The following is a 22,742-nucleotide window of genomic DNA, read 5'->3' on the forward strand; positions in this document are numbered from 1 at the left end:
CCGTAGAAAAATGCTTAATGAAATTCTCAATTATAGTGGATTTGTCGGTGGTGACAGTGTTTCCTATCTTCAGAGCGGTTGGAAGCTGGGAGGAGGTGTTCTTATTCTCCATGGACTTTACGGTGTCCCAGAACTTTTTTGAATTAGTGTTGCAGGATGCAAATTTCTGCTTGAAAAAGCTAGCCTTGGCTGTTCTAACTGCCTGTGTATATTGGTTTCTGGCTTCCCTGAAAAGTTGCACATCACGGGGGCTGTTCGATGCTAATGCAGAACGCCATAGGATGTTTTTCTGTTGGTTAAGGGCAGTCAGGTCAGGAGAGAACCAAGGGCTATATCTGTTCCTGGTTCTAAATTTCTTGAATGGGGCATGCTTATTCAAGATGGTGAGGAAGGCATTTTTAAAAAATGACCAGGCATCCTCTACTGACGGGATGAGATCAATATCCTTCCAGGATACCCCGGCCAGGTCGATTAGAAAGGCCTGCTCGCTGAAGTGTTTCAGGGAGCGTTTGACAGTGATGAGTGGAGGTCGTTTGACCGCTGACCCATTACGGATGCAGGCAATGAGGCAGTGATCGCTGAGATCTTGGTTGAAAACAGCAGAGGTGTATTTGGAGGGCAAGTTTGTTAGGATGATATCTATGAGGGTACCTGTGTTTACGGAATTGGGGTGGTACCTGGTAGGTTCATTGATAATTTGTGTGAGATTGAGGGCATCAAGCTTAGATTGTAGGGTGGCTGGGGTGTTGAGCATGTTCAAATTTAGGTCGCCTAGCAGCACGAGCTCTGAAGATAGATGGGGGGCAATCAGTTCACATATAGTGTCCAGAGCACAGCTGGGGGCAGAGGGTGGTCTATAGCAGGCGGCAACGGTGAGAGACTTGTTTTTAGAGAGGTGGATTTTTAAAAGTAGAAGTTCAAATTGTTTGGGAACAGACCTGGATAGTATAACAGAACTCTGCAGGCAGTCTTTGCAGTAGATTGCAACACCGCCCCCTTTGGCCGTTCTATCTTGTCTGAAAATCTTGTAATTGGGGATGAAAATGTCTGAATTTTTGGTGGTCTTTCTAAGCCAGGATTCAGACACGGCTAAAACATCCGGGTTGGCAGAGTGTGCTAAAGCAGTGAACAAAACAAACTTAGGGAGGAGGCTTCTAATGTTAACATGCATGAAGCCAAGGCTATTACGGTTACAGAAGTCATCAAAAGAGAGCGCCTGGGGAATAGGAGTGGAGCCAGGTACTGCAGGGCCTGGATTCACCTCTACATCACCAGAGGAACAGAGGAGGAGTAGGATAAGGGTACGGCTAAAAGCTATGAGAATTGGTCGCCTAGAGCTACTAGAGCAGAGAGTAAAAGGACGTTTCTGGGGGCGATAAAATAGTTTAAAGGAATAATGTACAGACAAAGGTATGGTAGGATGTGAATACAGTGGAGGTAAACCTAGGTATTGAGTGATGATGAGAGAGATATTGTCTCTAGAAACATCATTGAAACCAGGTGATGTCATCGCATATGTGGGTGGTGGAACTGAGAGGTTGGATATGGTATAGAGAGCAGGGCTAGAATCTCTACAGTGAAATAAGCCAATAAACACTAACCAGAACAGCAATGGACAAGGCATATTTGCATTAAGGAGAGGCATGCTAATCGAGTGATCAATAAGGGTCCAGTGAGTAGAGGTTGGTTGGGGTCGTGGCGATCCAGACAGCTGGCCGGGTATATGGCTATCGGTAGCAGCATAGGATGGAGGTCTGTTTGTAGATACCTCGTGCGTTTCCGTCGGTAGGTTAGTGGGGTTCCGTGTAGTGGGGTTCCGTGTGGTAGAGGGGATCAATCCAAATTGGCAAAATAGATATAGTGACCCAAGGAAAAAAAAAAAAATAAATAATAATAATAATAATAATAGTTGTCCGATATACTTGTTCAGATAGCAGCCGATAAGACAGCTAACGATTAGCGGGCCTCAGATGAGCGTTCAGGTAACGTCGGGACGGAGGTGCCAGTTGGATAAATCCCTCGGGCAGATAACGTCGGCAGTCAGTCGCGGCAGTCAGTCGTGAAGGCCCGGTGGGGTTCCGTATCTGCAGCAGCAAAAAAAGAAACGGGTCCGGATGGTGATGGAACTCCTCAGCTGGCTAGCTCCAGAATGATTTGAGTTTGCTCCGGGGTCGACGTAAGCCAATAGTCACACGGTTTGCAGCTAGCTAGCTGCGAAATCAAGGTGCAAGTGTCCAGAGCCTGCGGCTGGAATCCGGGGAAACTGAGAGAAAAAAAGTCCCGGAATGCTCCGGTCCGAGTCGCGTTGCACAAAAGTGCCGGTAGATTATCGAGCTAAAGGAATAGCTGATGACCACTAAACGTGGGCAGCTGAAACACCAACGCTAGCCAGCAAACCGGCTAATTTCGGGGCAGCTACAGATTAGCTTCTGGCTAGCTATCGGAGTAGCTTCTGGTTAGCTTTCAGGCTAGCTTCTGAATTAGCCCCTGGCTAGCTTCCACGATGGATTTTCAGATTGAGGTAAATAATACTTTTTGTAATTGGTGAAGCGGGTTGCAGGAAAGCTTTTGCAGGAAAGCTTTTGTAGTTGAGTTCTTGGATAATAAAATAAATAAAAGATATGCGAAGAAAGGTGTAAATATATATATATACAGGACACGACAATACGGAACAGAAAAAGACGTCTGAACTGCTAAGCCACCTTGGATCCAGAAATGATAAACTAGAATACACCTTAGTCACGCACTGACCTACTACACCATAGAGAAACAAGGGCTCTCTATGGTCAGGGCGTGACAATAATATAGTATAGACTACACACGACTGTACAGTATAATAGGGTATAGACTAAACCTACACCCTACTATACAGTATAATATAGTATAGACCACACCCTACTATACAGTATAATATAGTATAGACAACACCCATATAGTAAAACATAGTATAGACTACACCGGCACCCTACTATACAGTATAATATGGTATAGACTACACCTACACCCTACTATACAGTATAATATAGTATAGACTACACCCTACTATACAGTATGATATAGTATAGACTACAACCAACTATACAGTATAATATAGTATAGACTACACCCTACTATGCAGTATAATATAGTATAGACTACACCCTACTATGCAGTATAATATAGTATAGACTACACCCTACTATGCAGTATAATATAGTATAGACTACACCCTACTATACAGTACAATATAGTATAGACTAAACCTACACTCTACTATACAGTATAATATAGTATAGACTACACCCACACCCTACTATACAGTATAATGTAGTATAGACTAAACCTACACTCTACTATACAGCATAATATAGTATAGACTACACCATGCCATACAGTATAATATAGACCACACCCTACTATACAGTATAATATAGTATAGACAACACTGTACCATACAGTATAGTATAGACTACACCCTACTATACAGTATAATATAGTATAGACAACACTGTACCATACAGTATAGTATAGACTACACCCTACTATACAGTATAATATAGTATAGACTACACCCATACAGTAAAACATAGTATAGACTACACCACGCTATACAGTATAATATGGTATAGACTACACCTACACCCTACTATACAGTATAATATAGTATAGACTACACCCTACTATACAGTATGGTATAGTATAGACTACACCCAACTATGCAGTATAATATAGTATAGACTACATGCTACTATGCAGTATAATATAGTATAGACTACACCCTACTACACAGTATAATGTAGTATAGACTACACCCTACTATACAGTATAATATAGTATAGACTAAACCTACACTCTACTATACAGTATAATATAGTATAGACTACACCCATACAGTAAAACATAGTATAGACTACACCACGCTATACAGTATAATATGGTATAGACTACACCTACACCCTACTATACAGTATAATATAGTATAGACTACACCCTACTATACAGTATGGTATAGTATAGACTACACCCAACTATACAGTATAATATAGTATAGACTACACCCTACTATGCAGTATAATATAGTATAGACTACATGCTACTATACAGTATAATGTAGTATAGACTACACCCTACTATACAGTATAATATAGTATAGACAACACTGTACCATACAGTATAGTATAGACTACACCCTACTATACAGTATAATATAGTATAGACTACACCCTACTATACAGTATAATATAGTATAGACAACACCCTACTATACAGTATGATATAGTATAGACTACACCCAACTACACAGTATAATATAGTATAGACTACACCCTACTATACAGTATGATATAGTATAGACTACACCCAACTACACAGTATAATATAGTATAGACTACACCCTACTATGCAGTATAATATAGTATAGACTACACCCTACTATGCAGTATAATATAGACTACACCCTACTATACAGTATACTGTAGTATAGACTACACCCTTCTATACAGTATAATATAGTATAGACTAAACCTACGCTCTACTATACAGTACAATATAGTATAGACTACACCCACACCCTACTATACAGTATGATATAATATAGACTACATATAATATAGTATATTATACTGTATAATATATTATACTGTATAATATAGACTACACCCTACTACACAGTATAATATAGTATAGACACCACCTTACTATACAGTATAATATAGTATAAACTACACCCTACTATACAGTATAATATGGTATAGACTACACCTACACCCTACTATACAGTATATTATAGTGTAGACTATACCTTACTAGTATAATATAATAAACTACACCCTACTATACAGTATAAAATCCAATTTGTAAGTCGCTCTGGATAAGAGCGTCTGCTAAATGACTTAAATGTAAATGTAAATGTAAAATAGTATAGAATAAACCCTACTAGTATAATATAGACTATACCCTACTATACAGTATAATATAGTATAGACTACACCTACACCCTACTATACAGTATAATATAGACTACACTCTACTATACAGTATAATATCGTCTAGACTACACCTACACCCTACTATACAGTATATTATAGTGTAGACTACACCCTACTAGTATAATATAGACTACACCCTACTGTACAGTATAATGTAATGACCTGACTAGATCATAAAGGAACAATTGTCCAGACAGAGGTTGAGTTTACGAATTGACGGTTTATTAACCCAACTTTACACAGGCTACTGTTTGGCCGTAGCCCACGCCAAATAATTGAAAGATAACCACAAGCCAATCGTGACCTTCTCTTGTGAAGGCCAGACATAAGAGGGAGAACAAAAGCTAAACCTGGTCTTAACTTCCAATGCTCCATCCCCCTGCCCAACCCCCCTCCACGCCAACCGCCAGGATGCCCGGCATCAGAACATTCCAGGCAGTCCCGTGATTGGCAGATAGCAGGTTGATTGGCATGTCGGACCCCGCGAACACTGGGTACTGGTAAGTACAACACAACCACCTACCAGCCTAACACATAACACACAGCTGTCTGTGCGGGTCGCTACAATAATATAGATTATACCCTACTATACAGTATAATATAGTATAGAATACACCCTACTATACAGTATAATGTAGTATAGACGAACACCTACATCCTACTATACAGTATATTATAGTGTAGACTACACCCTACTAGTATAATATAATATAGACTACACCCTACTGTACAGTATAATATAGATTATACCCTACTATACAGTATAATATAGTATAGAATACACTCTACTATACAGTATAATGTAGTATAGACGAACAGCTACATCCTACTATACAGTACACGGCTCCGGTTGTACCTACCTGTTCGTGTGCCCAGGTGCGTTCAGCCCCCTCCTTCAGACAGGCGTCCAGTCGCAGCTCGGTCCCTGTGGGGCCATGCTTGGAGTCTATACACAGACCTAATGCAGCGTTACGAATCTACAAGGACACAAAGAGAGGGAGGGCTCAGTTAAAACCAAACACACACACACTTTGAAGCCTCCCAAAAACAGCGAAAGGGAGGCCTCGGTGAAGACTTGCGTGCGCGTGCGCACACACACACACACACACACACACTATACATCTATAGATGTAGAGACCACAGGATGAGATACTCCGGCTTCTCTCTAATGCTCAAAGCTCTGATCACAGGACTCCAGTGTAGATTGGAATCCATGGCAACCTTCCAAACACACTGTACACAGCAACTTAGTACAAGCAGCCAACTATCTATACACAGTATGTGGTTTTACGTAACAGCGTATGATCTGACATGGTATCAAAGCTCTCACAGTTTGCTGACAAGATCTACTCTCACCAGTGACTGTAAGAGATAAGCTAATTCGTTCCTGGAGCATCTTCCTCCCTCTAAACCGGAGTTAATAGGCGCCCCCTACTGTGAAAACTTTCAAAGTTTCAGAGTTACTTGGCTCTTAAACACATTTGATTGACTGTGTCATTTGCCTCATTCTATTTCTAGCATTCAGGTGAGCTTGGCTCGTGTCACAGTATGGCTCAATAATGCATGAATCCAGATGCACTGCATCTAAAGTAGCCTGGTCTCTGTCTGTCTCCGTGGCCCTCGCTAACACATTCAGAGGAGAGAGAAAGGCGAGGGCAGAGGAGAGGAGAGAGGACAAAGGAGGAGAGAGGGGGAGAGCGAGTTAGAGTGTGTGAGAGATAGATAGAGAGACAGCGAGAGGAATGGTTGGAGAGAGGAGGTCCTACAGGGTCAGAGTGAGACACTGTATTTGACAGGAAGGAGACCAGGGATGGAATACTCAGAGGTGTTTTGCACAGCGTTGACTCTCTTATAAAAGTTGCTACCCCTGCTCGCCACTAGATGGGGCCAAAGACATTAGCTAGGGCTGTAGCAAATAACGGTGATTGTTTGACTGTTAGTGTGGAGAATGTCTGACAACAACGCTATGGTTGGCTCTGAAAATGTGGATTATAAAAATGTATACCAACTCAATGTCAGCTCTCCTCGATGTTGTGCATGTTTTTCTAATAACAGAGTACAGATTACAGCTTTTATTTGGGTCAGGATAACCGGTTTCTTTTGTGGAGTTGAGATTAAAACTTGTGAGCTGTGAAATATGGAGCAACGAAAACTAAAGAAATGGCAGATAAATTCTCTACAAAATGGCGACACATTTCTTGCCTCAGTGCTTTCTGCCTCTTTGGTTGCTCCTGCATCTAAACTAGAGAGGCTCTCCCCTTTTCCCATCATGAAGGAGTGAAATATTCAAGACAAGTGATTTCACCTTTCCTCTTGAACAACAACAGAAACATCCATTAGGTACAGGTCAGATGTGACCAATTTTCTACAGGCAGCCCCATCTCTGGAAGGTCACATCGTCACCCACACATAGTTCTACTCTGAGATAAGATTACTTATATTCTCTAGGATGCAGCCAATGAGAAAAGACAGTGAAACACTGTTTTCCTGACATAGACCTATATCAATCGGACACTATTCCAAAAGGATGATACATACCAATAATACAAATCTTTGTTGCAAAGTTCTACAGTATTTTACATGGCAAACAATAATACGAGTTTAGTCCTTTAAATGCTGCAAACAAACTTGGCACTTATGTGCCTATCAGGCACCCGTGGAGCAGCATTATTATGTAATGAAGCAAAAAGTTTAGCAAGAAGTGCAGTTGGAAATGCAAAATAATACCCACCTGCATTGCAATTCAGAAACTTCAAATAATCAAACTCCCTCAGCCTGCCGCCCGCATCGACAAAGTGCATTTACCCACAGGGTCATTAGGAGTAAACTGCTGATCGCTCTGAAAGACCAATAATGGTGTGCGAATTGTACTGCATAATGGGCCTTCACTCTCCACTTTTCCCAAGCCTCATCTGTCTGAAATGGGCCCAGGAGCAAAACACAGTGCTTATCCCTGATGCCATGCCTATCAACATGCCAGCGCTGATCTAGAGACACAGTTAGAGCCGAATCAAAAGGCCTGATGATTGCATCACTTGAAGTGATTTAGACCTATTGAAGGAGCCGTGGTGTGGAGTTGTGGGGAGGGAGGAAGATTGGATGGTGGGGAGGGGGTCAGACAGACAGCCCCCTATTTACCCAGTCTGCACAGCTCCAAGGCCGAGGTGTCGAGAAGGCTGACCCCCTGATCGTCATCTTCCAGAGATGTAGAGGAAGTTTAATCTGAGCTCTCTCTCCTCTATGTCTGTCTCACAATCTCACTCTCTCTTTGTCCCTCTGATCTTATCCCTTTCTCTCTCTCTCTTTCTCTCTCTCTCCCCCCTCTCTCTTCTCTCTCCCTCTCCTCCCTTGCAATCTGGGCTTGAATACCCAATGAGAGATCTTTATAGTTCCATAGATCAGGTGGGGTGACAGCGGGGGGACAGGTGGGGTGACAGGCAGGGTGCGAGCCAGAGAAGAGATGGCACATGAAGCTGTCAGCCTGACGATAAAATTACTATCATCCTCACCCGGGGGAGGAAAGAGGAGATATTTACCTACTGTGCAAACATTTCCTCATCAAGAGGTACACCGCTTCACTTTTTATTTACTATCCATTTTCACCTCTGGCTAATACGGAAGGGGTGGTTAATCAGCGGGGACGGTAATAAGCTGGGACTTGTGTTGTGTGTGTGTGTGCTTGTACAATTTGTGCTAATGGCCTTGTAGACGTGAACAGAGGAGAGTGGGAAAGGTGGGTCACTGCGGAGACGGACTTCCATTCTACCTATTATCATTAGTACCCTGACCCAGGGGCAAGGACGTCAGAAAAACATAGAAAGTGAGATTTTCTAAAAGAAGGCAGAGCAAGGAATCCAATTATATGTAATGCAAAATGAATTTCATTTTTCATATTAACGTACAATGTGTTCGCCGTGAGGTTTCTGAAATGTTTCAGTGGCTTGAGAGGAGGATGTGGTTTCCTTCCGGCACATAGGGTGAATTTATTAGTGAATGATGTATCCCAGGTCCATCTAACAGTGATGATTAAAACTACTCCTGCACCCAACCTCCCTATGGAAAAAAAACTGGTTGGGAAACAATCTCCATGAATACCTGATTCTTAGCCTGGAATCCCCACTATTTACAGTTGAAGTCGGAAGTTTACATACACTTAGGTTGGAGTCATTAAATCTGGTTTTTCAACCACTCCACAAATTTCTTGTTAACAAACTATAGCTTTGGCAAGTCAGTTAGGACATCTACTTTGTGCATGACACAAGTCATTTTTCCAACAATTGTTTCCAGACAGATTATTTCACTTATAATTCACTGTATCACAATTCCAGTGGGTCAGAAGTTTACATACACTAAATTGACTGTGCCTTTAAACAGCTTGGAAAATTCCAGAAAATGCTTCTGATAGGCTAATTGACATCATTTGAGTCAATTGGAGGTGTACCTGTGGATGTATTTCAAGGCCTACCTTCAAACTCAGTGCCTCTTTGCTTGACATCATACCGCTCAGGAAGAACGCTTCTCCTGTCTCCTAGAGATGAACGTACTTTGGTGCGAAAAGTGCAAATCAATCCCAGAGCAACAGCAAAGGACCCTGTGAAGATGCTGGAGGAAACAGGTACAAAAGTATCTATGTCCACAACAATAAAACGAGTCCTATATCGATATAACCTGAAAGGCCGCTCAGCAAGGAAGAAGCCACTGCTCCAAAACTGCCATAAAAAAGCGAGACTACAGTTTGCAACTGCACTTGGGGACAAAGATTGTACTTTTTGGAGAAATGTCCCCTGGTCTGATGAAACAAAAATAGAACTGTTTGGCCATTATGACCATCGTTATGTTTGGAGGAAAACGGGGGAGGCTTGCAAACTGAAGAACATCATCCCAACCGTGAAGCACAGGGGTGGCAGCATCATGCTGTGGGGGTGCTTAGCTGCAGGAGGGACTGGTGCACTTCACAAAATAGATGGCATCATGAGGATGGAAAATTATGTGGATATATTGAAGCAACATCTCAAGACATCAGTCAGGAAGTTAAAGCTTGGTCGCAAATGGGTCTTCCAAATGGACAATGACCCCAAGCATACTTCCAAAGTTGTGGCAAAATGGCTTAATGACAACAAAGTCAAGGTATTGGAGTGGCCATCACAAAGCCCTGACCTCAATCCCATAGACAAATTGTGGGCAAAACTGAAAAAGCGTGTGCGAGCAAGGAGGCCTACAAATCTGACTCAGTTACACCAGCTCTGTCAGAAGAAATCTGCCAAAATTCACCCAGCTTATTGTGGGAAGCTTGTGGAAGGCTACCCGAAACGTTTGACCCAAGTTAAACAATTTAAAGGCAATGCTACCAAATACGAAATGAGTGTATGTAAACTTCTGACCCACTGGGAATGTGATGAAAGAAATAAAAGCTGAAATAAATAATACTATAATTCTGACATTTCACATTCTTAAAATAAAGTGGTGATCCTAAAGGACCTAAGACAGGGAATTTTTACTGAGATTAAATGTCAGGAATTGTGAAAAAATGAGAGTTTAAATGTATTTGGCTAAGGTGTATGTAAACTTCCGACTTCAACTGTAAATGGTGAACGGAGCATACGAGTGTGGATTCCAGGCAACCTGATTCCAGCTCCTGCATTTATGGGTATGATTGCCTGAGGCTAGATCCCATCCTCACAGAGCGCAGATAGAGTGAGATTGTGTGTGTGTGCCAGAGAACAGACAGAGTGAGATAGCAATAAAATGCCAAGGCCATCTCCAGCCCCATCCCTTCACAGGTAACACAGAGAGGCATTATATATATCTCAGAATACGATGCAGCAAACTGCATGTCATGTTTATGGACAATGTAAAGTAAAATCTGCTACTTATGGTTTCTGGGGGTAGTGAAGCAGAAAGTCCAGCTGTGTCCGTTTTGTGACACTGTCTACTCTAAAACATTTCATTAGCAGGCTGCTGGCTGCCTGTCCCATATGAGAAACGCATTACGTTTCAGCGAGCACCAGACATTCATAAATCAATGAACATGGAAGAGTCCCAAACGGCCCCCTATTCCCTATATAGTGCACTATTTTGCGCCATGGTCAAAAGCCATGCACTATAAAGGGAATAGGGTGCCATTTGGGATACAGCTCTGGTAGAATAATAGCCTTCCGTGACACACCTGTGGAGGCATTCAGGGACTGTCTCTTAGCTGATGTATTGGTGTCTGGAAATAGATTCATTCATTACAATACCAGCTAAAAATACGCAAGAAACCAAATCAGTCTGTGGATACTGCTCAGACTGAGCTGTTATTGGTGGCATGTAAGACAGTGGGTTTATGTAGGCCTAAGTATTGTGAGAAGTCCTATTATTTGTATCAATGCCTCAGTAAGTGACCTCGAAAACATGACCTGACATTTCATTTTGGATTCTAAGGTAATCACATATGGTTTTATATGCCTTTGTATGCTTTTCTGTTCGTGTGTGTGTGTACCGGCTCTTGCGAGTGTGTTCATTCGTTCTGTGTGTATTCCTAACTTCCTACCTCTCCCCAGGCGGCAGGCAGCGGCTCCACAGCGGGGTAGTACTTGGCCAGGTCCCAGGCCACAGCGTTCATGTACCACTTGAAGTCTTTACACTTGAGGTGTCTCCTCAGCTCCTTCTGGGCCGTCAGGTCCCCGGTGGACAGGTGGCGGTACTCTGGACGACGCTGGTAGATGAACTCTGTGTACTCATCCATCCATGTCTCAGCCACCCTCTTCAGGTTCTGAGATAAGGGAGAGAGACAGGGAAGGAGAGATGGGGTAAGGAGATGGACTGTCTGTGTGTTTAGCTTATCACAGCACAGGTCACAGTGTGCTGAGTTAGTCAGACCTCATCTTAAATCAGATAGATGGCTGGACCTATATCCTCAGCTTGACTATCAGCCATGTGCAACCAGTCAAATTGGCTGCATGTTAGCCATAACCAGTTGATGGAAGCAGTGTATTGACTGGTCAGTCTAACTTACTCTGGCTAGGCTTGTTCCAGACGGCACTTTGTAGGGGACGTATTTCCTGTAGATATGTCCTACTCGGGAGCATGGTACGTCGTACATACTGCCCCCACACATCCATACCTGAATGGAGATGGAACACAAATAATACCTCAGTACATTACTTCAAAAGCTTTCTGTCAGCCTGCTAGCTATGTGTTCTAAGCAAGGCCGCAAAACCGTTGTAACTCAACCAACCGTGTGTTGTAAGTAGGGTTGCAAAATTTCGGGAACACTTAATACATTTTCTGGTTTTCCAGAATACCTGGTTGGATGATTCTGGATTTCCTGCTTATTCCCTCCTGATTCTGGGATTTCGGGAGAAATCAGAAAATGTATTGAATGTTCCCGGAATTTTGCAACCCTAGTTGTAAGCACTGAAGTAAAAAAAAAAAAAAAAGCACATCTTGTTTTTCCTATTGTTTCAGAAAGGAATCACAGGTATCTTTCAATTTCAAAGCCCTGAGTTATTGTGGACTGAGTTCAGAGTGAGGATATTGTTGTTGAAATGGTTGTGTAGATGGGTTTGTGTTCTGTTTGTTGCAAGACCCTAACAGACAACCTATTCTCTCTCTGTCCACACTTGAAGTGGATTCCCACTTTGTCTGCTTGGCAGGGCCACATTATAAGCCTCTTTGAGCGGAGGGACTGAAAGGAATCCTATTTCCAGACCACTCCGCTCGATACCCCTCATTCCTGCATCAAAGGAAGAGCTAGAAAGAAGAGGAAGGAAGAGGGCAGGTGTCAGTAGTGCTACTCTGAACCCCTTCAGTCTGCTATCCTCTCCCTTACTGTCTCCCTCGCTCTCTCTTCCTCCCTATGCCTCTCTTTATCTCTTCATGTCCCTCCATTCTTTCTCATTCCTCTCCCCTCTTTCCCTCCCTCTTTCAAACTTGGCAGCTTGATTAGAATTAGAGTGGTCATGCTGACTAATTGGAAAGCACCCTGGGACATTTCACCTCTCTTCCGCTTCTCCTCCTCTCTCCCGCTGTGTGTGTCAGCGCTCCACCTCTCTCCCTGCTCTGCCATATCAAAACGAGGCAGGGTGCTTTCCTGTGGAGCCTCAGGTTAATGGTCAAGCTGGCTTTACAAGCTTCATTGACATGTGGAGAGATTCCTCCAGTCTTCAGAAAATGGCCTCTTCAGAGGACAAGTGTAGATGTTCATTAATCTCTCATATCAGCAGAAATATGAGGGGTTTATGAATGACTCCCATGCGTTTACGAGTAACAATTTGCTTTAGCGTACAACTCACAGGACGAGGTAAAATTCCTGGAGATGTTTTGATGATATCTGTTCAATGTGATATACAACCAGTGTCAATAGATTGTCAGTCTAACAGCTATCATATGTAGGCTAACTGTCAGACATCCATACTCCGTGACAGTAGAGGAGAGTGGGGTAAGTTGAGCCAAAGGGGTCAGTTGAGCCACCCTTGTTTCTAGGAAACCATACACATAATGTATAATTTGACCAAATATTTAGGAAGAGGTCATCATTTCATGGAGTCTATGAAGGAAAAAAACACATGGAAAAAGTGGTAAGCAAGTTAGGTCAAAAAAGTCATTTATTGTGTTAGAGGTTTCATGATGCTTCTAAACCAAAGTAGATCATCTTAATAACATTTTACATTTTACATTTAAGTCATTTAGCAGACGCTCTTATCCAGAGCGACTTACAAATTGGTGCATTCACCTTATGATATCCAGTGGAACAACCACTTTACAATAGTGCATCTAACTCTTTTAAGGGGGGGGGGGGGGGGGGTAGAAGGATTACTTTATCCTATCCTAGGTATTCCTTAAAGAGGTGGGGTTTCAGGTGTCTCCGGAAGGTGGTGATTGACTCCGCTGACCTGGCGTCGTGAGGGAGTTTGTTCCACCATTGGGGTGCCAGAGCAGCGAACAGTTTTGACTGGGCTGAGCGGGAACTGTACTTCCTCAGAGGTAGGGAGGCGAGCAGGCCAGAGGTGGATGAACGCAGTGCCCTTGTTTGGGTGTAGGGCCTGATCAGAGCCTGAAGGTACGGAGGTGCCGTTCCCCTCACAGCTCCGTAGGCAAGCACCATGGTCTTGTAGCGGATGCGAGCTTCAACTGGAAGCCAGTGGAGAGAGCGGAGGAGCGGGGTGACGTGAGAGAACTTGGGAAAGTTGAACACCAGACGGGCTGCGGCGTTCTGGATGAGTTGTAGGGGTTTAATGGCACAGGCAGGGAGCCCAGCCAACAGCGAGTTGCAGTAATCCAGACGGGAGATGACAAGTGCCTGGATTAGGACCTGCGCCGCTTCCTGCGTGAGGCAGGGTCGTACTCTGCGAATGTTGTAGAGCATGAACCTACAGGAACGGGTCACCGCCTTGATGTTAGTTGAGAACGACAGGGTGTTGTCCAGGATCACGCCAAGGTTCTTAGCACTCTGGGAGGAGGACACAATGGAGTTGTCAACCGTGATGGCGAGATCATGGAACGGGCAGTCCTTCCCCGGGAGGAAGAGCAGCTCCGTCTTGCCGAGGTTCAGCTTGAGGTGGTGATCCGTCATCCACACTGATATGTCTGCCAGACATGCAGACATATCAAGACATGCAAGGCATTATTGGTGGGATATGAGGTTACAACAGGGCCTGGCCTATGTTCATTTTAAAAAGTACAAATCTTAAGAGTGTTCTATACATCAGCTGGGGTCTCTATAAGCTTCAATGTGAGGTCTTAAACCTAGCATGAAAGTGCATCCTTGTAGCTGTGTGGGGTAATAAAGTCAAAATGTTTGTCTTGGGGTAAGTTGAGCCAATGGCAAGTTGAGCAAATTGAAGTGTTTTCTTCCCAAGTGTAATGCAAGGCATTATTGGTGGGATATGAGGTTACAACAGGGCCTGGCCTATGTTCATTTTAAAAAGTACAAAGTGTTTGTCTGGTGTTAAGCCTGTGTTAAAAGATTCTTCAAAATATTAAAAGACAAAAAGCGATTGTGATTATGATGAATTGTGTTTGTGAAATGAAGATGGTTTAAAAAATGTAGTGCTAATATTTCCATCAATACAGACATTTGTAGCTATGTTTTTCATAGCTATGTTTTTCAAAACTGTAATGTTTACATGAATTCTGATTATTTCCAGGGATACACAACATCCTGAAATATATGTAGATATCTTTTCTAGAAATAATACTATATTTCATTAACAGTGATGCTGAATGTAAAAAATCCTAATCTCCTAATACCCTGACTACACCGCTCACGTCGCGTGCGCTCGCGTTGCAAAATACATTTAGGCATCTATGTTATTTAATTATTGCACCCACACTGCTCGCGCGTGTCAACAAGCGTCAAGGGCTAAAATAGGAGTCATTCCTATTTCTGACGCAGATCGCGCTGCAAGTCCTGCCTCTCCCATCTCCTCGTTGGTTTATAGAAGCAGGTACCCACATGCCATCTCCTTATTGGTTATACCCACGTGGGTGATTGAAAGACGAACTGTTGCCGGTTGTCGTGGTAATACTATGAAAGTTTAGATGCCAATCACCATATACGTTCAACGATGAAAAAGATTCGGTTGACCGTTTTTATGTGTGGATTAATTGTCGGAGTAGACCTTGTGCATTTTAGGTAAAATAACAACCTAATGTTAATATCCCAGGACAAATGAGCTAACAGCAGCAAGCTAGCTAAATAGGACAAATTAGCTAGCAAGTACAAGCTAACAAGCTAAATTGCCATAAATGTTTCATGCGTTTCGACCTGTCCCCAAATTAATGTCATTGGTTCAGAGTTTGTTTTGATATTTTAACCTGCGTGTCGTGATCGCGTTTGGTGTAGTAATAAATGTATGCACGATGTCACACGCGCGCAGCCGGTTTGGGTTCCGTGTTAGCCCACTCTCCCCTAAGTAACTGGACCAGAGAACTCTGAATCAGAGCTTTTAACATTTAGACAGATGGGGGCGCCACTGTGTAATATTTACACTTTTGCTTCATTTGTGTGCTTATTGTACACTTGTGAATTCTCAATACAAAATAACACCAACGACTCAAAAAACACAGATTAACACAAACGTCTGAATCCCCCCTCCCACCTCTGTAAGAAGACTTATTGCAAATTTGCTTGGGAACTATTTTTATCGTTGCCATGGTTTCCAGTCAAGGAAGAAAGGGCTGCATTCCTATTACAAAGTGCACTCACTGACAGAACGAGAGCGCGAGAAAGAGAGAGTATACTGAGACCCGGTTGGATGGCAGGTATGTCAGGCACGATAACCACAATATTCCCTCACATCCATATACCGTGTTCTCCTCCGGAAATCAAAATGGAATAACCTCTGAGCCGCAAACAAGCCAAACATCACTGGCTGTAATTAGTTTGGGAAGGAGGCTAAAGCCTGAACTACTGCTTGTAACCCACTAACACACACGTGCACACACGGTTGCAGACACACGGGCACACACACGCACACACAAACATTATTTTGGAATGCTGGGTTCTGAGGAGTGCATTGTACTGGAGAAAGTAGGGGAAACAAAACACTGGAGAACAGAGCGAGAGCAATTCTTCTGAGTGAAAGTCATTTCAGTTTAATAAAGTTGTCTGGGAGCAGATTGACCTGTCTGGAGACTGAGGCAGGGGTATGATGGGACAGGATGGAAAAGAATGGGTGAAAGAAACACATTGTTATGGGTCCATGATTGTCTGGACTCTAATATAATTGCAAGGTTGATAGACTTTAGTGTGTTTTAAATCATCTGTAATTTTTAAGGGATGTATTGTTGTGCTCAGATGAACGACGCAACTTTATATGTATTTTAAATATGTCCAATAAAATTAATTCAAGGCAAGGTGGGACACAGTCACTGGATGAAAAGGGTGGAAGAGCCACATTGCTATGTGACCATGATTGTATAATATGAACTATTAGTAAATATTATTTATATTGTATGATATCCTATTGAAGAAAAGATTAGTGGCATTTATATGTCGTGTTACACACAGTGCAGATAAGGACTAAATAGAAGCACCTCAGCATAGATAGAAGTGGATAGTATAGACCAGGGGTCGACAACAGGCAACAATACCACATAATGACAAAGGAAAAACTACTTATAGATTTTTTTTATGTATTAAAAATAAAAAACGGAAACATCACATTTACATAAGTATTCAGACCCTTTACTCAGTACTTTGTTGAAGCACCTTTGGCAGTGATTACAGCCTTGAGTCTTCTTGGGTATGACGCTACATGTTTGGCACACCTGTATTTGGGGAGTTTCTTCCATTCTTCTCTGCAGTTCCTCTCAAGCTCTGTCTGGTTAGATGGGAGCGTCGCAGCACAGCTATTTTCAGGTCCCTCCAGAGATAATCGATTGGGTTTAAGGATCTCTCTGTACTTTGCTCCGTTCATCTTTCCCTCGATCCTGACTAGTCTCCTAGTCCCTGTCACTGAAAAAGATCCCCACAGCATGATGCGGCCACCACCATGCTTCACCGTAGAGATGGTGCCAGGTTAGTTACAGACGTTACACTTGACATTCAGGCCAAAGTGTTCAATCTTGGTTTCATCAGACCAGAGAATCTTGTTTCTCATGGTCTGAGTCCTTTAGGTGCCTTTTGGCAAACTCCAAGCGGGCTGTCATGTGCCTTTTACTGAGGAGTGGCTTCCGGGTGGCCACTACCATAAAGGCCTGATTGGTGGAGTGCTGCAGAGATGGTTGTCCTTCTAGAAGGTTCTCCCATCTCCACAGAGGAACTCTGGAGCTCATTCAGAGTGACCATCAGGTTCTTGGTCACCTCCCTGACCAAGGCCCTTCTCTCACGATTTCTCAGTTTGGCCGGGCGGCCAGCTCTAGGAAGAGTCTTGGAGGTTCCAATCTTCTCCCATTTAAGAACGATGGAGGACACGGTGTTCTTGGGGACCTTCAATGCTGCAGACATTTTTTGGTACCCTTCCCCAGACCTGTGACACAATCCTGTCTCGGAGCTCTACAGACAATTCCTTCGACCTCATGGCTTGTTTTTGCTCTGACATGCACTGTCAACTATGGGACCTTATATAGACAGTTGTGTGCCTTTCCAAATCATGTCCAATCAATTTAATTTACCACAGGTGGACTCCAATCCAGCGTTAGAAACATCAAGGATTATCAATGGAAACAGCATGCACCTGAGCTCAATTTCAAGTCTCATAGCAAATTAATACTTATGTAAATAAGGTTTTTCTGTTTAACATTTTTAATACACTTGCAAGAAAAACCCGTTTTCACTTTGTCATTATAGGGTGTAGATTGATGAGATTTTGTGTTTATTTTATCCATTTTAGAATAAGGATGTAAAGTAACAAAATGTGGAAAAAGTCAAGGGGTCTGAATGCACTGTATGTGATTGTGTCTACATGTAATCAAGTTATGAAATGATTGCTATTTTCAAATAAATCTATGTTGGGGCTGAGTTGTAGTCAAATTATTATAATTATGTCAGGAGAGCCCCTTGGATGAGTGAAGAAACAAATAAATTATAGAGAAATTGCAGAAAGGCAGAGCGGAAGTGGAGAAAGTCAAAATTGCAGGTCCATTATGATATTCTGAGAGAGCAACTTGGCATATACTGTACAGTAACAGTCAAAGGTTTGGACACATTCAAGGGTTTTTCTTTATTTTTTATTATTTTCTACATTGTAGAATAATAGTGAAGATATCAAAACTATGAAATAACACATATGGAATCATGTAGTAACCAAAAAAGTGTTAAACAAATCCAAATACATTTTATATTTGAGATTCTTCAAGGTAGCTACCCTTTGCCTTGATGACAGCTTTGCACACTCTTGGCATTCTCTCAACCAGCTTCACGAGGTAGTCACCTGGAATGCAGTTCAATTAACAGGTGTGCCTTGTTAAAAGTTAATTTGTGGAATTTATTTCCTTCTTAATGCGTTTGAGCCAATCAGTTGTGTTGTGACAAGGTAGCGGGGTATACAAAAAATAGCCTTATTTGGTAAAAAACCAAGACCATATTATGGCAAAATAGCTGAAATAAGCAAAGAGAAACGACAGTCCATCATTACTTTAAGACATAAAGGGCAGTCAATCCGGGAAAATTTCAAGAACTTTGAGTGTAGTTGCAGAAACCATCAAGCACTATGACGAAACTGGCTCTCATGAGGACCGCCACAGGAAAGGAAGACCCAGAGTTACCTCTGCTGCAGAGGATAAGTTCATTAGCGTTACCAGCCTCAGAAATTGCAGCCCAAATAAATGCTTCACAGAGTTCAAGTAACAGACACATCTCAACATCAACTTGTCAGAGGAGACCGCATCAATCAGACCTTCATGGTCGAATTGCTGCAAAGAAACCACTACTAAAGAACATCCATAAGAAGAAGAGACTTGCTTGGGCCAAGAAACACGAGCAATGGACATTAAGCCGGTGGAAATCTGTCCGAGGGTCTGATGAGTCCAAATTTTTGAGATCTTTGGTTCCAACCGCTTAATGTCCATTGCTCATGAGATACTTTTCCTAGCCCTCCTGGTTTTTGACCCTTGCTTGTTCTGAACGCGAGCCTGCCAATCCCCTTATACTGTTTGAACTCAGACCTGATCATTGAACCCCTGCCTGTCCTGACCTCGAGCCTGCCTATCACCTGGTACTGTTTGGACTCTGACCTGGTTTATGAACTCTAGCCTGTCCCTGACCTGCCTTTTGCCTACCCCTTTTGTTATAATAAATATCGGAGCTCAACCATCTGCCTCCTGTGTCTGCATTTGGGTCTCGCCCTGTGCCCTTATAGATTGAATTGTACTACACTGGCTCCAACGCTCGTTGGATGTAGGGCTTGCAAACTATTACGGACTACAAAGGGAAGCACAGCAGCGAGCTGCCCAGTGACACGAGCCTACTAAATGAGCTAAATTACTTCTATTCTCACTTCGAGGCAAGCAACACTGAAGCATGTATGAGAGCAGCAGCTGTTCTGAATGACTGTGTGATCACGCTCTCCGTAGCCGATGTGAGTAAGACCTTTAAACAGATAAAAAATCACAAGGCCGCAGGGCCAGACGGATTACCAGGATGTGTACTCCGAGCATGTGCTGACCAACTGGAATGTGTCTTCACTGACATTTTCAATCTATTCCTGACCGAGTCTGTAATACCAACATGTTTCAAGCAGACCACCATAGTCCCTGTGGTCAAGACCACCAAGGTAACCTGCATAAATGACTACCGACCGGTAGCACTCATGTCTGTATCCATGAAGTGCTTTGAAAGGCTGGTCATGGCTCACATCAACATCATCATTCCAGAAACCCTAGACCCACTCCAATTTGCATACCGCCCCAACAGATCCACAGATGACGCAATCTCTATTGCACTCCACACTAACGTTTCCCACTTATCCTCTTCTGTTTTTTTGTGTAGTAAATATTTCAGTCGTTTTTATTCAGTTTTTTTTCTGTGACGAACATTGTGTTGCATTTCATGTCTGAAATGTAATGTATAAATAAAGCTTGGTTTGATTCGATTAAGCCACCCGACCATTCGCGCCGACAAAAATTGGCCTGTGGCTCAATCTAGTTGCCTAACCCTGGTGTATACTGAAAGACGAACTTGGCCCTCATGAGTATGACTAGCAACCTTCAGACTCCTTAAGACTTCCAGTTTCTCTACAATGCTGTATTGAGATGCTTGAATGATAAGATGTGTTCCAGTCTTGAGAACATTGGTAAGAGAAATGTATGATTGGGAAACGCTATCTTCTATACATTTTTGCTCACCTTGAACGATATCTCGTACTGCTCTCCGCCCCATATTTCCAAGCCAGTGTCGTAGCCACCCAGCTCCCAGAACCACTGACGGTTGACGGCAAAGAGACCTCCGGCCATCACTGGAGACCTGTAGGAGAGACAGAGAAAGAATCCATGTCTTTAGCTTGTTGGTAAAGTTATTTTCTAAATCTTCCGATCAGCACAAAACAATGTGGCGGTGTCCAGTTCTTTTTGTGTTATAATGTGAGCATCTACTGTTACAGCTGTAGCTCTTAAGAGACAGACAGATAGAGAAACTGTACAAGAGAAACAGTGAGAAACAAAGAAATAATACAAGTGTTAGTTACCATGTTCAGATTTATTACGTTAAAATAGTGCATAACATCCATATATTGAAAGGTGGCATTTGGTGTAATTCCAAGCATCCTAAATCCAGAGAAAGTAATCTACACTTGCAGTCTTTGTGGTATCAGACAGATTCTGAGTTATTCTTTAACAAAAATATAAAGTAACATACCTAATCCCTTGAGCTGAGAAAAACATGACATATGTAAAGTACATATATTGAAAGGTGGCATTTGAGCATCATAATCCAGAGATAATCATATTGCAGTGTAAGTGGAAGCATACAGAGAGAAATTATGTGGCCCTCACATGAGCCGAATCTCTCTGTTGCCCCTGGATACGTAAATGCACACCTTCTAAAAGACCATCATACATATAGTAAAAACATGCACTCAGACACGCAGGCAGTCTCAAAGACATATTGAGTCTTTACCCATAAATCCGCTGGCTTGCAATAATAAAGGATGTTCCGTTCAGGCTTATCTCAGTCAAAGCTTTCATCCAATCACAGCAAAGAAATACCAGTCTCTCGGGGTATGCTGACACCGACCCTCGCGCAATCGATAAACTTCGTAAAAAAATCAAGCAGTCAAAAATCCCCATGATTGACACTTGACATGGCTATTTGCCTGACATTTCACATTTCCCACTGCAGAATCTACAGAAAGATCAAAGCAGATGAGGGATTGGTGCACAGTAAGCAGCATCTACTCCAAGTAGAAGCAACTTCCTTCCTATCAACAACAAACTGCTTCTACTAATAGTATTCTAATCCTTTCTCCCTGCCTATTCCTATTCTCCCTCCTTGCTCATTGTACTGCCCCAAACCTGTACTCATTGTTATTTCACACTCCCTTTCAGCAGGGCTTAAGCTCGGGGAGCGGATTTTGTTGGACCCTGACTTTGGCATGTTTGAATGTTTTTCCTTGTAGTTCTTCTTTGACGATGGTGGAGAATCAGAGTAATCCTCCGGGTAATGGGAAGAGCTCTTTTCCTGCGTTTGAGTCATTCCTCGGTAGCGACGAGGACGAGGCGCCAATCTTCTATTGAAGCGTGGGGGGATGAAATACTGTGATGTAAGTAGAGGAGGCCAAAAAAGGAAAACACCACAGCCCTTTGAATTACTGAGAGGGCGAAAAGAGCGGCGGTGTCTTGATGCGGTACGGCAGTGTGGAGGATAGGTCTAGCGTTTGAGCTGGGGAGCCGTTGAACTAGGGGTGTTTTGTAACCAAAATGCTCCGAATAAACAGCACCATGGCACAAAGCCACAACACAACAGCAAGCTTGACTCATTAAATCTCTTCACACCTCCTGATTCACAGAGGAAGCATCGCATTATTTGGGCATCTTAGTCAACAAGAACAAGAGCTTAAAGCCAAGAAAGTTTTAAGCAGTAAAATCCAGAATAGCAAAGGAGTTGTGGGAGGGATTGGATTTGGTGCCTAAGGTTAGGCCTCCACAGATGGACAGTCTTTCCTATCCGAAAAACGGTTTGATCTGACCCAATGATGAGTCAAAGGAACCAAATGTTCCTTGTTCCAATTTTTGTGTGTGTCTATGTATCTATGACAACCATGATCTGCCCATGCAAAAAACAAGACAAGACAACAAGTGAGGAATGAGCTTGTGTGTGGGGATGAAGGCAGAGCCAGACGGAGGGAGCTCAGT

The 22,742-nt window shown here is 42.7% G+C and overlaps 1 protein-coding gene across 2 annotated transcripts in view; it reads right to left on the bottom strand.

The window, feature by feature from the left end:
* galntl6 (polypeptide N-acetylgalactosaminyltransferase like 6) overlaps nt 1-22,742 on the bottom strand; it is a 256,754-nt gene that overhangs the window by 5,144 nt on the left and 228,868 nt on the right. For both annotated transcript variants that reach the window (XM_071407443.1, XM_071407442.1), the window contains exons 8-11: nt 20,739-20,856; nt 11,965-12,072; nt 11,500-11,721; nt 5,828-5,944 (exon numbers count right to left, since the gene is read on the bottom strand). In XM_071407443.1, coding sequence (XP_071263544.1) covers nt 5,828-5,944; nt 11,500-11,721; nt 11,965-12,072; nt 20,739-20,856 — 565 coding nt within the window. The remainder of the gene's footprint in view (nt 1-5,827; nt 5,945-11,499; nt 11,722-11,964; nt 12,073-20,738; nt 20,857-22,742) is intronic.

This window comes from Salvelinus alpinus, chromosome 6 (genome assembly GCF_045679555.1).
Source record: "Salvelinus alpinus chromosome 6, SLU_Salpinus.1, whole genome shotgun sequence".
Classification (NCBI taxonomy): Eukaryota; Metazoa; Chordata; class Actinopteri; order Salmoniformes; family Salmonidae; genus Salvelinus; species Salvelinus alpinus.